Source organism: Talpa europaea (assembly GCF_964194135.1).
Source record: "Talpa europaea genome assembly, chromosome: 7".
Taxonomy (NCBI): domain Eukaryota; kingdom Metazoa; phylum Chordata; class Mammalia; order Eulipotyphla; family Talpidae; genus Talpa; species Talpa europaea.
Window position 1 is genome coordinate 64,842,120 of NC_140074.1, and position 20,121 is coordinate 64,862,240.

The 20,121-nt window shown below is 44.3% G+C and overlaps 1 protein-coding gene across 1 annotated transcript; it reads right to left on the minus strand.

Annotated features, from left to right (window-relative positions):
• Nucleotides 1–570: 570 nt before the first annotated feature.
• Nucleotides 571–18,962, minus strand: TNFSF15 (TNF superfamily member 15; the record flags this gene model as incomplete). Its single annotated transcript, XM_084237825.1, has 4 exons — nt 18,726–18,962; nt 6,335–6,377; nt 5,086–5,133; nt 571–1,028 (listed from the first exon to the last, which is right to left on the minus strand). Exons 1-4 carry the CDS (start codon nt 18,951–18,953, stop codon nt 571–573), a joined length of 777 nt encoding a protein of 258 aa, XP_084093951.1. The 5' UTR covers nt 18,954–18,962.
• Nucleotides 18,963–20,121: the final 1,159 nt, after the last annotated feature.

Below are 20,121 nucleotides of genomic sequence, written 5' to 3' on the forward strand. Positions count from 1 at the left end.
AGCTAATCAGCTGGACATCTTACACAATCCAGAGAGCTCTAGAAATCATCTTTAACTACATTAGATGATATATATGTTTTAGGACTTGGAGTCAGACCTTGGACTGTGTTCAGTGATATTTATTTGGGAGACATTCAATAGTTTTCATAGAAACTTTGGGTAGAGTCTGTTTTGTTCCTAATATTGTCTTCTGGGTTAAGGTATTACCCAGAACATAATAGGTGCTCAAAAACACTGTGCCAAATAAATGTTATTTTTTTGTAATTTGGATACACATATGGAACTCATGCTTGCTGTGTATATAAAAAACATATTTTTTCTTATTTGCCAAAGCATGGCAAGAAAATCAGTTTCTTTTTTGAGAATATTCATAAAAAATACCAGTTCTTTCATTTCTTTAAGATAATAAAGAATGTCTGCTGTCTTCTGTAGGCTTATTAGTAAACCATATAAAGTGTGAATTTTGGGTCCCTAAATTTCATAAGGAAAACTGATTATAATTACATGTGAATGTAGAAAATTAGAACTCGGAGGCAGTGGAGCTTCACATAACAAAGTCATCTTTTGCCCCTATATCAAGAAGGCTCCAAAGAAGGTTTTATCTTCTTTTGTGTAATCCACCAGAGAGATGTCACTGACATTCACTATCAGCTTGTCCCCTTCTTGCAAGGAAAACATGGCCCCTAGGTAGATGGGTTGGAACCAGGTGCTGCCTCTTTCACACATTGACTTGGTCCCCATTAGAAGCTGGGTGGGCTCTGGGTAGCTGTCTGTTACCTTGGTGATGACGACCATGATGGCATCTGGCCTGTTCAGTTGCGGTTGATTCATTTGGCTTTTACCACACTCAGTCGTGGTTCCTCGGAATGTGACCTGTGAGTAAACAAAGTAGTCTCCCGGCTCTGGGATCACCAGGAATCTATTGGTGTAGCTCATATTGTTCTTGGTGAAGGCCAAGCCAAGTTCATGTTCCCAATGAAGAGCTGGAAACTGATCTTTCATGGACTGGGTGGGAGTTTGTTTCACAACTGCAAAGACAAGAGAGAGGTTTGATTTGGCTTGTGCTGGCACCTGTGCACTTTGTTAAAACATTTTCGAAGAGTAGAGTGACCGATTAAAACCAGTGACTAATAAATGCCTTGTGGAGAAACAAGTGGAAGATTCACGAGTGGATATGTACCTTTGCTCAGAGAGTAGACCTGGGGAAAATTACTTTGCCTCTGTGAGCCTGGCTTTTCTTATCTGACAATTTTGAATTTTACCTGAGTTCTGTGATCTTAGAAAATGGTCAAGGTTAAGCAGTCTTTCTTTTATGTTTCAAAAAAGACCTTACTGCAAAGAACCACTCTTTCCAAATGACTTAGATAATACTGGTGGATGCCCCCCTTGTTTATGACAAGGCCAGAGAATCTCCCCTCCAAATTCTCATTTATGAAGTGATTAGCTGAACTGTTTTATTCCCATGGATCCATCAGAATGAAACCTGTCTTTGGGCAAGATTCTCTTCTTCCAAGCTCTTGAGCTATAGCTCGCCCTCTGCCTAGGTGAGCACAGTCTCTCATGAGAATAGACCAGAATCGGGGTAAAGCAGCTCTGGTCCCATCTTTCCAGCCTTGCATTTTTCTCCACCACTGGCTTTGCTTATTCCTTCTATAACAGAAAAAACCCTTTTAGGTGGACGTGCCCTGCTGGGGGCTGTGGCATGGTGATTCACATCTGAGAAGGTGAGAGCCCACTCCCCTGAATCATATACAGTGCTGTAAGCCAGCGTTACCACAATAATAATTAAGTAAATATAGAAAAAAATCCAAAACTGGTGAAAACCCTTTTAGCCTAACTCTTGAGACACTTGCAAATGTTAGGGTCAGACCTTTCTCTCTGCTGCAGAGTCCCTCCCTTCCCCCACCACCCCACTGCATAGCAGCTCTCCTTACTGAGTCAGGATTTATTTTCTTTTTTAAAATTTTAAATTTGTTTTGCATAGAAGAACTTGGGTGCAGGCCAAAGGTGCCAGGGGTGAGAGGATTCACCAGAGGCAGAGTAGGGAGCAGAACAGGCAGATCTATTGAAATACACTGCTGAGGGGAGCAACAGGGGAGACAGAAGAGGTCAGCTGCACCATGTGGATCACCTCCTTGGCCGGGGATAGAACTCAGGCCACACTGGTAATTGTGCTGAGATTTAACCTGAAGTCACCAGGGAGGCCCTGATCTAGCTTTTCTTAGAGAGTAACGAAAAGAAAAAAAGAAAGAAAAAGGAGATGATAATGCCCATAAAAACATTAAAAGAGATGTATAAGATCCTTAGCTGTTGGACATAGTCTCTAAGTCCCATTTGTTTTTTTTTTTTTTAATTTTTTTTTTTATAGAGGCATGTTTTCTTTCTTTCTTTATTTGTTTGTTTGTTTGTTTTGTTTATACATGCACTGGGTACAGTCAGAAGCGCGGGAGGGTGAGAGAATTCACCAGAGCCAGAGCGGGGAGCAGAGCAGGCAGAAGGACTGAAGTACACTGCTGAGGGGAGCAGTGGGCGGCAGGAGAGGTCTGCGCGCCATGTGGGACCCTCCTCCGGTGGCCGGGAAGCAGCCCGGGATCGAACCGGCGCCGCAGAGGCCGCGGGCAGCTTCGCAACCCAGCGCTCAAACGCTGCGCCACCGGGGAGGCCCACTAAGTCCCATTTGTTTTTATTAACCTTGTTGTTTCAGACCAAAGAAAACAAATAAGAAACCAAAAACAAACTGAAGCAAAGAGAGGACATTTCAGAGAGAGAGAGTCAGATGTTCCTGTTACTCCTTTCCAACCCTGTTGTCCAAAGCTCTGGGCCAGTTAGGCCCATTTGCAGTTCTGACTCTATACCATGGTAAATTATTAATTAGCCATGCAGGTTCCTTCTCCCTTTTGAGTCTCAGCTTCCTGTGACCTGGAGATAAATCTCCCTCATAGTCTTGTTCTGAAGATCAAGTGAATGGAAGAGACGTGGACTTTTTTTTTAATCACGGTCACTGGATACAGCCAGTTCTTAATACATATGTATTAGGTTAGCATCGTTCATTTTGACAGATGACAAAAATAAGCCTACTTCATTTGCATATTTATATGTCCTTGTTTTCATGTTATTTACAAGTATATGTTATGTAAAATATATGAATGAACACTGTTAATGATTTGTGTCTATTGCAGAAAAAAGTGGATAAAATCAAACTGTTGATTCAAACCTCAATTTCAAATAAGATTATCTGTGATAAAACTAATAGTTTTCCAGAAAAATGAAAACATTTTTCATTTCCTATGACTGCTTCTGAAATCCAAGCAACTACTATCACGTACTGACAGCCACACTTTGGGAATAGTTTATGTTTAAAGATGTGGTTAGCAATTTTCACACCTGGTGGTTGACCAGAAACATGTTTTCTGGATTTTTCTAAAGCATCTTTCCTATTGCTAACTGGACTGTGGTTTCTTTTGCAACATGTTCGGAATGTGTGTAGTTTCCCCTGACCATTGCACTAAATAGTTTCTGGAGAATTCTGTTGGTATTTGCCAAATCTGTGAAAGACTTTTTTTTTAGTTGTCCCTGATATCTCTACTTCTCCTTTGTGACTAATGTAGTAGATTAAAAAAGAAAAAATCCCCTCAAATGATGCAAAAGCAAAAACCATTTAGACTGGCGGCAAAGAAAGATCTGTTAAATTGCTCTGCAATTAGTTATGTCAGCACAGCAGCAAGTAGGAGTTTGGGTAGGAAGTTGGTGTAATGTTACTGGTGCAGTGCTGAGAGCCAGACTCGAGTCTCAGCTCTTCCTGGTTACGTGGCTTGGGACAAGCGAATCAGTTGTCAGAGCCTCCATTTCCCTGTCTGTTTGGGCTAATCTGCAAATTAAGTGAGATCATGGAATGTCAGATGCCTCCTGCTGCTCAAAACTCAGTAGAGCTTGAATTATATTTCTACTTGCCTCATTTGGTAGGATGATGGGTGACATCCCCACACTCCATTTTTAGGATTTTCTTGCCCAGACTGTTCAATATTTCCCATTCTTACAGGCAAGCGCCAAGTGATGGTGACTTAGCATCTCCCTGGCCTCGGTCTCAAAGAGTTCCTCCTTGTCAGTTGTGAAGACAAATGTCTCTGGTGACAAAAATATCCCCCTGTGGGTTGCAGGTTTTCTTACTGTTCAGTAGAGTGTGCTTGCTTTTTAGCTCTCTTGTTTTTCAGTGGTGTTTTCACACCTTTCTATACTACTAGTAGCTTTGCTCTCTTCTCTGCAGTCTCGGGCAGTTCTAGATGTGGGATGTGAAAATTGTGATGCTAGACTTGGAAAGCAGACCAGCTGGTGATGTATGAGGCTACCCTCAATCTCTTTATGTCAATGAAGACTGTTTAGAAATACCTACCTGGATGTGACTGTCCAATACTTCATCTTGAATAGGCCACAGATAGACTCAATAAATTGGCAATCTTTTATTTTTTATCAGAGTCAGAATCACATGATTCTTTGAGTCTGAGGAAAGTCATTGTTATTATCTGAAGTAACATTGCATTTTATCATGTGAGTTGCAGGTAGGTATCATGGAAAATCAACTTGTGTATATACTACACTAAAGATGACCACTTAAATTCCAGTTGTAGCCTTCATACAATTGTCCCCTTAGACAATTAGATCTGTCTGTCCCTCTTCCCCCTTCCCTGCTGGTAACCACTAGTTAGTTTCATAGTCCAAAAGTTTATTATTGTTTTATTTAGTCGATATGTTTGTTTTGTCTGTATACCACGTATGAGTGAAAACACATGGTATTCTTCTCTGTATAGCAGAGAGCCATTTTTGAATGACTGAGAATGTGAATGAAGGAAACAAAAGAGGAAGGAAGGGGGTGGATAGAATCTGAAAGAAAATGCCTGAGAGACAAGGGCCTTAGGAGCAGTCTAGGGAGGAAGACCTCGGCAAACCCTATGCCCCAGGAAGAGCTTATCACCAAGGAATGGTGATACTTTCTAGTTGGAAACAACTTAAATGTGTTTGGGCACACTTTGAAAGAAATTGGAAGCCCCTGATCCATAGTTTCCTTGAAAACATGCTGGGGACAATTACCTGTCAGGTGTGCCCTTGGCTTTTCTCTGCGTATTGGAAGAGATTCATCTGTAAGGAAAGGGGAAAAACACTTTGTATGAGTCAGAGGATGACAGTGGTGAATACCTCATTGCTTGGTGCCTGGAACTGGAGAGAAGCATTCCTCTCCTTTAGCTTCAGAGTGTTCCACTCTGTGCGGTGCTTTTTGTTTGTTTGTGGTAAGGTGAGCCTGAGGAGAAGGAGGCTTCACCACAGGTGAATTTCAGCCCAAGACTTTGGGCAAGCTATCTAGCCTCTGAGACTCTATTTCCCCAATCCTAAGGTGCGCATACCAATTCCTACCATGAAGAGAGTGCTCAGAATGTCTCCTCGCACGTGGGCAGTGCTCAGAAAAGGTCACCTTGCCTCTTCTCTCCTGCTGCTTCTGTGAGAGCTAATTGGCCTTTGCCTCCGTCATATCCACTGAGGTAACTGAATGGTAGAACTGAGGACAGAATGGAAGCCACTCTGTAGCGATCTCTTTACTGCTTCGGGCCTCTGTTTCCTCATCAGTTCTCCAGGAGATACTTGAATTTCCTTTTGGTCCTCAGAGATGATATATTAGTCAAGTGTGTTCTGACAGCAGTGTTACTTGCACAATTGTGAGTTGCTAGCCATTATTCTTTTTTTTTTAAGAATTTTTTTTAATAGAGGCATGTTTTATTTATTTATTTAATTTATTTGTTTGTTTATACAAGCACTGGGTACAGTCAGAAGCGCGGGAGGGTGAGAGAATTCACCAGAGTCAGAGCGGGGAGCAGAGCAGGCAGAAGGACCGAAGTACACTGCTGAGGGGAGCAGCAGGCGGCAGGAGAGGTCTGTGCACCATGTGGGACCTGCCTCCGGTGGCCGGGGAGCAGCCGGGGATCGAACCGGCGCCGCAGAGGCCGAAGGCAGCCTCGCAACCCAGCGCTCAACCGCTGCGCCACCGGGGAGGCCCCGCTAGCCATTATTCTAATACATCTATAGGCATTATCTAATTTAATTCAACACTAACTATGAGAGGCAGACACAACCATTTTTACAGGTGAGTAAATTAAGTCAGAGACCAGTGAAATTATTTGCCCATAGACTGTCAACTCTGTAAACTGGGCACTTGGCTGCAACACCATTTTGCTTTCTCACTGCCAGGGAGGACGACTCACTGCCTTGGGTTTGCATATCCTACATACCAGAACTTCTAGCTATGACCTTCTTTCCCACAAGAAAAGGCATCAGTGTAAATACTTACAGCCTCGCTGTGGTGAAGGTCCCAACTTCTGTCCTCTTGGAATCTATCGAGAAAGAAAGATATGATTCAGACCACCTGTGGCTCTTTTGACCCCAGCACCCCAAAGCACCGGGAATGAGAATACTGGGGTTGATGGGACTCTTGCACCCTAGTTCTCCCTTTTCTTCTTCCAGCACCCCCAGGGAATTTTCTCTCTCTCTCTCTCTCTCTCTCTGCTTGTCTTTGAAGCTCAACTTCAAACGTCTGTCCTGAGGCTTTTCCTGCTCTACTTTATGGTACCTTAACATCTTGTTATTGCTTCTATTACTTGAACAAATAATGGCATTTTGCTTTATTTTCCTTTTCCACCACAATTTAAAAATTGGAACCATTCTAAGAAATGATACAGGAAAAGGAATATGGCTCCATTTTTCTCATCAGGCGCAACACTTGGCCCTGGCAGCCATACATCACGTGAAGGCTTTTTCATATTTCAGCCCTACTTTGCAGGTGAGTTTAGGGGCTATGTAGTAGTAGGAGAGTAACTGCTTTTTGACTCAGACAGACTTGAATTTTATTCCTAGTATGTCATTTATGATTGGAGCAAAACACTTTTTCTCCCTGAGTTTTGGTGTTCCTATGTTTGATATGGGAGTAATAACAAGACGAGCACTGGGAAACTCCAGGCTCGAGGTGAGGATCCAGGCATGCAGTGTATGACTCAGTGCCAAGTCTGCATGGAAAAGGAAGGAACCACCGCTCATGTGCCTGAATATGAAGCTCAGAGGCAACACTAAACTATGACCTTAGGGATGAAATCACCATCTCCCATCTGATAACGTTTCCTGAACACCTTTTTTTTGATAAGATTTGGACTCAATTCAGGATCTCTTATTTGGTTCTAATCGTTACACTCCCCATGAACAGTGATCCTCATGTCACAATGACGCTGGATCAGGTTGCTATCTTAAATCCTCCTGTCCATGTGTCTGTAAGTGTACATGAGTGTGATTGTGAATGAGGGGTTGTGTCTCAGTGTGACTATGAGAGAAGACAGTTCCATCAGCAGGAGAGAATTTGTTCTGCATCTGTGTGGGGTATCCCTGGCTCTCTCTATGTACGTGTGGTATGTGGGGTTGTCTGGGTCTGTGAGCAGTTCTGTGCTGGTGGTGACCTGGCTGGGGTAAAGACCAGCAGGCACCATTTACTCTCAAGCCATGTTACCTAATCTCTACCGGAGCCCTCCTGAAGGTAGCGCTTGCTTTTAAATGATTGACTCCTTTGTTTCTCCAACTCTCTTTCCCCTGCTTTGTAATTCTGTTAATGTCACCTACTGCTTCCTCTCAGTTTCTAGCCCTGGAATTTTCCTCCCCTTTTCACAAATCCAACCTGTCATTTCCATGTTTGGCTTTTTCCACTTGTGTCTCCATGCTAGGCCTCAGCACACTTCTCTCCCATGACCCTGCCCCAGCCTGCTGATGGTGTCCTCCCATCTGGATTTTCCTTTTCTCTAGTCTTCCTAGCCTGCCTCTTGAGGGCTTTTAATCAACCATCGCTTAGTTAAGACACATTCTCCTCAAAAACCCTCGATGACACCTCATGGCCTTCAATACACAGAACAAAATATTTTCCTTGGCATTCAAAGTACCAACTTACCATCCCAAATTACTCCTCTCCAATTTCTCCATGCTCTAGCCAGGGAGGCAATGGTGGTGAATAACTCAAGGGACTTGGAAAATGCAGTATTGTAGCTGCTATTTATTGAACGAGTAGTGACACTTAACCCTTCCCATGTACTATCTCCTTCTGCTTCATAGTGACCCTCTAAGGCAGATGCTATTTATGTCCTGATGGAAAACAGGGCTGAGGGCTGTCAAGGAACTTGCCCATTTTCCTACTCCTGGAAAGTGGAGGCATCACACCAATTGACACCAGAACCCTGGCCCTAAACCATAACACCTCCCAGCGTCTGGAGGGATAAGTGTCATGATTCTTTGCACTGTAACAGGAGGAAACACAGACCTCAGAAAATAGGGACCTGGTCTAGGGGTAGGGGCCAGGGAGCTCTCAGGGAAATTACTTCTGAACAGAGTCTTACATGTCCTACAGGAATTAGGTGATAAAAGGCAATGATCATTCCAGACAAGGCCGAGTGTGTACAGAATAAGGAAGCCCAACAGAGCATATGAGCAGCCAAGAAACTGCCAAGATTTCTACTAAGTGGATACATTACATACATGTAGCACAGGACTGGAAACCTGAGCTCTGTTAACATGACTACTTGTCTAGTATCTGTAATTTTGATGAGCTTAGGGAAAGGAGAAGCAGCTTAAAATGAGCTTATTTTTTAAATTTGTTTCCTTACTTGCTATTGGCAGAAATGATAAAGGAACAGATCTTTTGGCAAAGCAGAAAACTGTAGGTGGGCTTCTCAAAGAGAATTGGGGAGATTTGGAGCTGCATCCTCTTGAGAAGAAAGTGGTAACCACCTTCGCTGGTCTTTTGCTTCATTTAGTTTTCTCTGAGAATTATTTTTGAAGTTCCTGTTTATTTTTGGTTCAGCAGATACTCAACCAAGAGTTTGGAGTATTCTTTTTGGCTTAGAGACCTGTTGTCATTATGTTTTTGTGTGCTTACATTGCCTTTGCTTTGCTGGGATGCTATAATTTGGGCATGCATTTTATTCTCCTATGTGGATGGATTTTAGTGGCCCAGAATGTCACTATGCATCTGGAGACTGGTAGTGCTACTTGGTAGATGTTGAAGACCACAACATTCCAGCTGTCCCCAAAACATCAGCTGGGATTCTCTCTTCAAAAACAACATCTAAAGTCATTTATTGCTGCTTCTCTTAATAATGAATGTCTATCATGGGAGAAAGATTATTGCGTGAGAAATAGGAATGAATAAAGAAATTTGAAAGGGGCCTCCCCTGGTGGCGCAGCAGTTGAGTGCTGGGCTGCGAAGATGCCCACAGCCTCTGCAGCGCTGGTTCAATCCCAGGCCTCCTGCGAGGGTCCCACGTGGCACGCAGACCTCTCCTGCCGCCAGCTGCTCCCCTCAGCAGTGTATTTCGTCAGTCTGTCTGTTCTGTTCCCCGCTCTGGCTTTGGTGAATTCTCTCACCCTCCCGCGCTTCTGACTGTACCCAGTGCTTGTATAAATAAACAAACAAACAAACAAATAAATAAATCTTTTTTTTTTTTAAAGAAATTTGAAAGGATAAAACATGGGCCTTCCTGGTGGCACAGGGGTTAAAATCTCAGCACTATCAAGCTATGACCAGACACTGGCCTGAGTTCAATCCCCGGCCAGGGAGCTGACCCACATGGCACAGCAGACCTCTCCTGTCTTGACCAGTGCTCCACTCAGCAGTGTATTTCAATAGATCTGCCTGTTCTGCTCCTCACTCTGTCTGGTGAGTCCTTTCACTGCCTGCTCACACCTCTGGCTTATACCCCAGTTCTTGTATTCATAAATAAATAAATCTTTTTTTAAAAATGACTTTTGGGGTAAGATTTCTACTTTAGAGCTGGCTCACTGCCTGCTCTTAAAACAGTTGCTGGTGGTACCAGGTCAATCAGATGTCTTACTGTCATCCAGCCCTCGCTCCTGTCCATTGCTTCTGGATTACTCTGAGGCCACCAAGGAAATGGAAATTCTTGAGGGATATTGGCCACTGCAACACTGACTTTCAAATCTGAAAGTGATGGAGTCTAATAACACCCCAGAAGAATGTGATTTGTCCCCCCTTTAATGCCTTTTCAAAACATTCACTGAGAATCAGGATCTAATTTTATTTCCCCTCCTGAGCATACCACTCTTGGGGGTGATATTTATTTTTGTACTTGGGGCTTCTGTCTGTCTAGTAGAAGTTGAGCTAGAGCTGAAGCAGGCAGGGACCTGGTCTGTCTGGCTTACCGTTACATATTCCTGGTGCCTCAGATAGTGCCTGACACTTCTGCTGGATAATTCAATTAGCAAAATACTCCATTTCTCAGTTACCAGAAAGAAGGACAGAAAAGAAAGCAGAAGACAGGGTAAAGGTCAACTTTAGAGACTTTCGCCCAAGCTTTGCAATGCAAAAAAATTTGAAAAGAGATCCTTTTAGTTTAGAATACATGCAGTTTTGAGTTTTTGTTTACGTCAAAAAGATTTAATTATGCAGAGGTGGGTAGGTGTACTCTTGGTATTGGAGCCTCTAAAAGTTTTCATCAGACTCAGCTTGGAGCTTAGTCATGGCTCTAGAAATGTCTGTGGAAATTTGCCAGGCGTGGTCAGGAGCCAGAGCCAGAAAAGACAAATCTGTATACCATGGGCATGCGCTTGGTGGGAAGCTTGTTCCACCAGCGATGATTAGCCATGCCAGGCAAGCTGCTACTTTTCCCCCCTCTGAGTTTCTGTAGGTCAGGGAATTTTCACTCACATTAATTTTCTTATTCTCTTATTACTTTTTGGGGAGGAGGTGGCTTAGTTGGAAATATGTAGGAATACTCAAACTAACCACGATCTAGGAGGCATTTTTGCAATCACTCTAATTCTTCAAGCAGGGAAGAGAGAAGATTGGTGGGCAAGAGCAGAGTATCTTCTTGAGGGCTCACTGGAGGCCAGTGAGTGGGCATTTGTGTGCATTCCTCATCTATATTTCCGCTACTCTCAGAGGAGTGGTCAGCACTGGTCTTTTATGGCCTTTGTAAGTCAAGGTCAAGGAGTAATTGCAGTGGCTGGCACCTGAATCTTTAGATCAATACAGGTCCTGGCACATGTCAGGAGTCCCATAAACACTAGCTGAGTTCGCGGTGGGTGATCGAGTCTGAAGCAAGATGAGTTTTGAGATTCTCTTCTTGGCATTTCTCCAGAAAAATACCCATAAGTGTATTTTAAACTAATGAGCCATTTAGCCTTTCTCCCCTTTTCCCGAGTCACTGTCTAGTATAGTCACAAACAGGAAGAGGTATTCATTTCTTGCTGTCATAAATGCTGCAGTTGTAAAAGCACAAATGTTTTATGAGCCATAACATCCTCCAAGCACTTCTAGGAAAAATACAGACACTTTCTTCCTTGCCTGACCCTTAATCTTCCTGTTTGGACTTGTACAAGGATACATCCAAGACTAGAAGTGTTTTATTCTGAGGCCATTTCATGTCATCATCCTCCATGCTACTCCAGACAGGGCTTTCCTTGGAACATTCAGAGCAATGCCTGGAATGTGGTGTTTGCAGCCTAGCACAGGTGGAGATCTGACTTCCTTTATTTCCAAGTGGCCTGACTTTGGCATGCCACCTGAACTTGATGAGACTCTGTCCTCATTAATAAAAACAGAGAATGGTCACTGGCAGGTATCTTCCCTTTGGCCACTTCAATGGTATAAACAGAAGCCACCCTTCTATCTATTTATGATCAATGGCATGTTTGGCGACTTTGGGAGCTCTAGACAGCTTCCTCATCCTTTTGATAGGAGAGGCTTCTTCATTCCACAATTTGCTTCTGAATTTCTGCCCTTCCAGAATTCAAATGGGTTGCAGGAATAGAGTATACCTCGACCCCCAATCTTAAAACCTAAGCTTGTTACTGCTGTCAGTTGCTGGGCCTTATTAAGGACACCAGGCTGGAGGATGACTCTATACAGCTGCTGTGCTGCTGCAGCTGGCAGTGTGTGGTCTGTCAGCGTTTAGTGTGTGTGTGTGTGTGTGTGTGTGTGTGTGTGTGTGTGTGTGTGTGGGTCTTAACAGATGAATGAATGAATGAATGGGTCTTAGAATCAACAGTTGCAAACTGCAGGAGATACTTTGGATTCACATCCACCACTCTCTGCCCTCTGATTCTCTGTACTTCTACAGTTCACCTTCCCCATGTCTGGTTTTGCTGCCCTTTGCCCACAGCCTATCCTTAGGAGTGAGTTGGGTTCTCAACACGATGGCTACAGCAGGGACCACTAAGTGCTCAGCGTTTTGCAATTTACAAATCACTTTTAGCTCAGCTATCCATTTCCTCTAGACCACACCGAAAGTGGCTCATCATTGTTTTCCCCATTCCAGCAGAGAAAACAACTCGAGTGATATCAAAGGGCTTACCCAAGGTGGAATGAGTGGGGCAAGAATGTGAGTTGAGCATCCATTTTATGGCAGTAGTTTTTTTTTTTTTTTTTTCAGAATTCCCAGCACAGTGCTGTGAAGAAAGTGTGTGAACCTCCCCATTTTATAGCTGGGAGATCAAGTATCTTGTTTGTTCCTCCATTCCTATTGCCAGCTAGCAAGTAAATATGTAGTGAGTGTCTTCTGTATGCCAGGTACAACCAGGTTCTCTGATGGGGGCAAGAACACTGGCATTTATTGAGTACTTACTATGTGCCAGGCACTTTTCAGGATTCTGACTAGCCCAGGAGGTGAGTAATTTGTGGGGTGTGTAACCAGAGGCAGAGTAGCATAATGGTAAGGAGGAACATATATGATGTTCCTGCATCCCAACATCATACTCTTAACTGTTAACTTTGGGCTCATGGCTTAACTTTTCTAAGTCTCAATTTCATCATCCTTGAAATAGAGATAATAGAACTTTACTCATTATGTGATTTCAAAAATTAATGTATTAACAGAGATTATATGTATCCAATAATAATGGCAAACATGTACTGCACATTTATGTTTCAGACACTACTCTTTATATGTAAAAGGACTTTATAGGCATGATTTCATTTACTCTTCTCAAAACCCTCAATATGACAGAACTTAAGACAGGTGTGTTGTTCTAGGTCACAGCTGTGATGTGGTGGGGCCGCGGATTTCCCCCAAGTCTGAAGCCAGAGTTGGCATCACTGTGAGGTCCTGTTGATCTAGATGGAGCCCATGGGGGCTCAGGAATAAGGGTAGGTTGGGGGAGGGGAGTGGAGAATAAAGGCCAGGAGTTTTGTAGGGCCTTCCTGGAAAGGGTGGAAATGCACCTGGAGGCAGCAGGAGTAATTGGGAGATGTCTGCAGATGATTCTGGAAGTTGGACCTGAAAGGGTAGACAGAGATGGGGCAGTGGCACGACCCTAGGAAACAAATGCCTCCTGTGACATCCCTGGCATTTCACTGCATGGGACTGAGTGTCCATACTGTGTTGAGCTTGGGGCATAGCCAGTGCCTTCTGGAATGCCTGGAGTAGATTCTGTAGGAACGGAGCCTGGGGAAGAGTGAGGCTGGGACTCAGAGCAGCTGTGGACCAGTGGGACCTTTGGATACAGCCTGAGGGCAGTGGAAACTGCTAAGACCATCCACACCGTGGTCAAGTGTAACTGAGTAAAGAATGGATTGGAGAATGGGTTGGGTAGGGGTGGGGCAAGACTGGGGTGAAGAAAGAGGCACAGAGATCGCTCCTGTAAATTAGAGACCAAGAAAAATCCTCCAGAACGAAAAAACCTGCTCTCTGGCCTGCTGGTGGCAGATTTCAGAGCACATGGGGAAGTTGTCCTCTGTGATGTAATATCCACGAGCAGGGAAGTTCCCTGTTTATAACAGCAATAATTCCTACCATGTACTACTTCCTATCTCCTGCCAGATACTTTAAGCACTTTATTTCTAAATATCCCATTCAATACATAAGCTGAGGCTTGGGGAGATTAGGTAACATAATTAAGAAGTTTCTAGCCCAGAATTCAAACTGGAATTGACTTTTTGACCTATAGTTTTTCTGAGATGCAAATCTACCTAACATTCTCCAGGGAATCTAAAAATCCTAAAATGTTTTGCTGGCTTTATACTTGTACAGGTTATGCACATTTTGTCCAGAGGGGTGTAAGTTTAAAATAGTCACATGGTTCCTCCAGTGTCTTTTGTCTTCTTCCTGAGACACTCTGTGCATTTATAGACACATTCATAAGCATGAATGCATACTACTTTATATGCTGTCATGCTTTTGGCTTTCCCTCCCAATCCTATATCTTAGAGAAATACTCCAACCTTATATATAAAGAAGCCCCTATCTCTTTCTCTCTTTAAAAAAAAAGGCAACTGTAGTGTGGCTTGCACAGAAGCTCCATGATGTATTTCACTGATGCTGTTCTTACAGACACTCTACCTAAATGGGTTTATCCTGAAATTTCAAATCTATTGTGATTTCTGCTCTGGAACTTTCCTGGTACTAAGTCTGTCACATTGATCCCTCACAATCCCCCTGGAAAAGGGGGATTTTTTCCCCTTTCAATTTTTTTTTTTTTACAGTCTTTGTAATTGTTTTTGTGGTTTCTTATTAAAGAACTGGAACATTGCCAGTTGCTGTTGCTTTTGTCTGGCCCGGGGACCCAGCAGCAACAGGGTTGGTCCCTTTTTCTGATAGAGGGAGGTCAACAACTGTGGAAATAGAATCCACTTCTGGCTCTGCCCCCACATGCTCTGTGAACTTGAACATGTCCTTCCCATTTCTGAATCTCACTTTCCTCACCTATTAAATGAAGAGACTGAATTAGATCAAAGGCTGGCAGATATTTCTTGTGAAGGGCCAGATTTGTTAACTTTATAGACCATATAGTCTTTGATGGAGCTACTCAGTTACATGCTACTCAGTAGCATGACAACAGTGAGTGGATGTGTCTGTATTCCAATAAAACTTTATTTGCAAGAACAGGCACTGGGTGTGATTTCACCTGAGGGCCAAAGTTACTGATCTCTGGGCTAGGGACACTTCTCTTAATTTCTATAAATCTGTGAAGAGCTTTCCTCATCTACTTAGGGGGAGGGAAGGGACACATATCCAATTAATACCCATATTGTCAGACACTCATAGGGGCTTTGTGAAGGTGGCTTGGACTCCTCAGAGCACTTCATTTGGGTAGGTACTGTGGGAAAACTGAAACTCAGGGAGGTTCTGAACTTTGCTCACTATTCGCCCCATTGAGCTCTGAACCTCTTCTTAAGCCTCAAGTCCTTTTTATGTTAGATTAGAAAAGATTCTTAGTGATGCCAACTTCCTGTGGTTATTACAAGGTGGAAAGAGGAAGTCCCTTACAGCAGACCTGGCAGCTGAACAGCTAGGTAAATACCAGAAGCAGGAGAGCACAGGGAGCCCCAGGGAATGGAGGGAGACCAGGGGGGCCACGGTGGGGGCAGGAGTGAGGAGGGAGGCTGGTACAAGTTTTCAAGGAATTGCTTTGACTCTTGTGTGGAGCATCAGGCCTGCTGCTCTTTACAAGATATCTTCTTTCCCAGGATATTCCTGTTCCCTACTTCATTTACCCATGAAAAGGACAGATGGAAAATGCTTTCCATGATGACAAAACTTGATTGTGGGTATCCAGGTTACATCCATTACCACGTAAAGTTGGAAGGAACTATGCGTGACAAAGGTGCCTGAGGACTAGTTATTGTTTATCTTGAGATCATGCATGTAATGGGTTGCATCTGCTGGGTGCGGAAAGGGTGAGATCCCTGTCAGTCTTTGCAGTCTCTCAGCTGATAGCACATCACATCCTGGCTCGCTGCTTATTCAAGAATAAATTGTTCTTCCTTTACTTCCTTGGTGGAAGGGTTTTTGGGTTACATTTCACCAACATGAGCATGCTCTGCACCTCCTCTAATCTTCCCTTCCCTCCTTGGAAAAACATGAATAGCCCTAACTGGCCCCTGGCCCAGGAGTCTTGGATGGCTGATTCTGAGCGTGAAATGAGATTTGGCTTGTGAGGCCCCTCCCTGGGAGGCAGCACCCTGGTGAGCCTCAGTGATTGGCTGTAGCTGCCGCTGCTTTTGCTGCTTTCCTGATATTACTAGTAATATTCTTGGGTCACCAGACACCCCCCGCCCCTGCCAGCGAGTGCAGGGAGTCAGAGGGCCTGTTTCTAGCTTTAGGCTGGATGGCCGTCAATGGCTTAGTTACCCCTAGTGGCCTGTAATTATCTGATAGGCTTCTGTCTGCCCATTATGGGTTAGTGGCCCTGACCTTGGGCACAGCATTCTGGCACTGAATCCTTCCTTCCTGTCTCTGCAAAGCCTTTCTGAACCATTCCTAGCCCCCAGGTTTGGCTAAAAGGACAGCTACAATTCCATGGCACCTCTGCTGAAATAACCTAATTCCTTAATCATCTCATCATAAGACTTGGAGCCGCCTGAAGCCATGACCAAGTTTTCTTGGTAGCTGGCTGGTGCCTGGTGTAGCGTGAGGTTCTCATCACAATAACCATGGCATGTAACTCTCCCCCAGGTTCAGTTTACAGACTGCTCCTGCACTTGCCTCATCAGTGCTCTCAGAGTATAGATATTGATCTCCTTTTTGGGGGGTAGAAAATTGAAGTGAAGCCATGTGCTCATTTTCACATCAGCAGAAGTGGCTGAGCTGAGATTCAAATTCAGGTTGTCTAAGAGCTTTCATATTTCACTATTATGCCCAACCAAACTCTGCTCTGTGGCTTGGTTTCCCTCCCTAAATCCCATCTTCTGTTTCCTCTGAGTGGGTTTTTCTACATTAGCCCCTCCGATCCATTGTCAGCCCTTCTCAGCCCTGCTAGGCTAACCACTGGGCAAACTGACTTGACTCCTTTGGGATTTGGCTTCCGGTTTGGGTCAGGCTAATGTGACCAGAGAGGGGAACAGAGTGGCTGGAGTTGCCCTCCCCCTTTCTGCTCCCTGCCTGCTGTTTTGGCTGAGGACCTTTCTGTCCTCAGCCCTCAGCTCCTCAGGTTCTCCTTGGGTGTCTTTAAACCCCTTCCTCCATTTGCCCCTTCAGACAAGGAACAGTGACTGGCTTTTTCTCTGGTGCTAACTCCAAGATGGGGTCCTTAGTGACCCCATCTTTTCTGACCGCCTTTAAAACTCTTTAAACTTCTTTAACCTTGCTTTGCTGATGGACAGCTGTTTCTTTTCAGGATCCTAATTGCTCCATGTGCCCTATCCTTTTTTCTTTCTTCTGACGCACTAAGAAATTACACAGCCTGGTCAGATCCTAGCTCCAAATGTCTCCATATGTCTCCTCTCCAGGGAGACTGGTTTAATGCGTACAGAATGTAGTCATAGCCTGCTCTGCTCTTGCGTGCCTACAATGGGGCAGGCACTCAGCACCTTTCCTCATGGCCTTTCCTGTCTGCTGACAGCTGGTATCAGACTTCCTGACTGAGCATCAGAGGCCCCTCTGGACCATGATATTATGCCTAGTGATCTTCTAGATTCACAAAGGCATTCTCTGGCTTCTGCTGATGCAGAGTATTTCAGACACTGTTTTTGGCTGGAGAGTGTTTCTCTGCAGAACTCAGAGAGCTGGGATTACTAGAAACTACTGCAGGTCTCATGCAAAACAACCCTCTCCTTCTGGATGAAGAGGGACAGAGTCCCGTTAGTACCAACTTGAGGCTGCAAGTTGAACTGTGTTGGAACCAGCCCTGTGCTGGCCTGAGGTCACAGCCTGCCCTCCCCTGCCTTGCAACTCTTCTCTAACATGAGCATTTCCGGTTGGCTGCATATTTCTACACTTTCTGAATGAGAGCATGTGTCTACAGATACTGTTGCCTAAATCACAGTCTGGTGGTTGACCCTAATGGGTTGGTTTACCCATGACACACTTAGTGTCTCTGCATTGAAGTTGGCCAGCATTGCTTAGAAGCAAGGTTACCAATTAAACCCATTAAAGTGCCTGTTTTCTCCTTTGGAATTTAATACTTTGGACCGGAGTGAAATGAGTCATCACAGATTATGTAGGCACTTTTTTTTTTTTTTATAGAGCATTATTACTCAAATGACACATTCTTCAGGCTGTAAGATGCATTTTTGATGTTCCTAGTCTAGAATTGTGTGTTTTCCCCTTGTCATCTATACCTCTGTGCTGTTTTTTTCTCCCTAGACCTCCTTATACAACTCATCCCCTTATCCCTAAGCAAGACCTGGAGGTCAGGCAAGAGATTCTTTCTTGAGATTTGTAAAAGAATATTTCTAAACACAAGAAAGGAGGTTCATGCAATCAATGATAGCACATACGTATTCAGTAATACAATACATAAAATCAGAACTTAGTAGAAGGCTCAAAAATAATTTCATCTTATTAAAAAATATTATATACCCTGAAATGTTAACAGAGATCACCTCTGTAGGATTATCTCTTTTTCCCCTTATCTGTGCTTTCTCATTTTTTTCCCCAATGACCATGTATTATGTATTGTAAAGAGTTTTTTAAAAAGAAAACTAATGTTCACAGAATATCAGTATTATATGATTATAATTATCTAAAAAATGTGGCTTGAATATGTTCCCAGATAAACATATAAAAGGACAATTCATATTTCCTGGAAATACTGAGAATAAAAACCAAATTGGACGTGTCCACCCCTCACACTCCTCTGCACATTGAAGCAACTTCCATGTGATGGAACAAGGAGCTCAGTCCAGAGTAGCAGTGGAGGCCAGATACCCACAGAGGGTCTTCTGGTCCCCGGGATCAGCATGGAATCTTGCTTACCTGGGTCACACAGGCCTCTCCTTGGGCCCAGAGCTGTCCAACAAGTAGATAGGTGGTGAATCCTGCCAGGATGGGGAGTAAGAGCAGGCAGCAGGTGAAAGCGCAGCACACGCTGCTGCTGCTCCTGGCTGCTGGCCCAACACTGGCCCTGGGCCTGTAGCTGCCGTCTGCAGGCAGCATTTCCACGCTGGCTGCTTCCCCAAAGCCCAGCCCTACATTCTCTGCCATGCTCCTGCTGGTCCTGGGGACAGCTCTGATGCTGGGCAGAGAGACCCCTCCATTAAATAGAAGCCCAGTGCTCATAGTGGGTGAATTAATCATTGCCTACTCCTCCCCCTTGGCTCTCCCTGCCCCCTCCATAACACTCTGCGCTCCGCCCTGATAGGGAATGCACCGCCCACAACAGAAACCAAGTTTGGTTTAAGAAAAAAAAAAAAAAAGAAGAAGAAGAAGAAGAAGAAGAAAGCTTTCCCAAGCATATTTATGTACAGTGTGCTCATATGCTCCTTCCTTCGTTTACAGAAGGAAGTCAGGAAAGTCCCCGGAGGAGAAGAAAAAGAATCCATCAAGTCAGTGGGCAGGGCAAATGAAAACATACCTGTTCCTTGCAGGTTCCTTCCAAGCTGCCAGCTGTGCCAGTCTGGGGAGTATGCTGCTTTTGGAAGTGAAAGTGAGGGATGGGGAGGTGTGTGTGTGGTTTGTAGATTGGGAAATGAAAATTGAAACCATGCAAAATCTTGGGGAAATGTGTCATGGTTTGTGGGTCCTCACCCAAGGCACATCTCAATCTCAGAGAAACAACTGGGTTTATTAATAAAGGCAATTAGGGAAAAGAAAAATATTTCTAACTTTACAAATGGCCATCTCTTCTACCCCAGATAGTGTCCACAGTGTCCAGTAGTATAAACTGAAAGCTGCTCGTGCAAGATGGTATTTCCTCTAGTGAGAGCCTAGGGATGGTGACAATGGTAAGCTGTAGACCAGGATCCAGCACGTGTGGTGCCACTGAGGTGGCACCACAGCAGCCAGCAGCAGCAGTCTGAAGGCTGGGATGGGCAGTGCCAGATGCAGCAACAACAAGAGGCAGTGTCAGTCATGCCAGAGGCTGGAACCACAGTTAACAGTGGTGCTGGAGGGTCAGGAGTATGTAGCTCTTATGGATGTCTGGGCACAGGCAGGCTGTGCTGGTCAGTTCTGGTCAGCAGGTGGCGATATGGACAACCAGGCAATAGCACGTTACAACTCCAGAGATGCCAGATGCAGTCAGTCCAGAGGCAGATGGGGGTCTTTGGCAGCAGGGCGGGAGTGGGGCTAGAGGGAATGGCAGAGGGTGTTTGAAGCAGAAATGACATGCAAAGGTCTTAGTGAATGAGAGTGTCTGAAGTCCCACGTATAT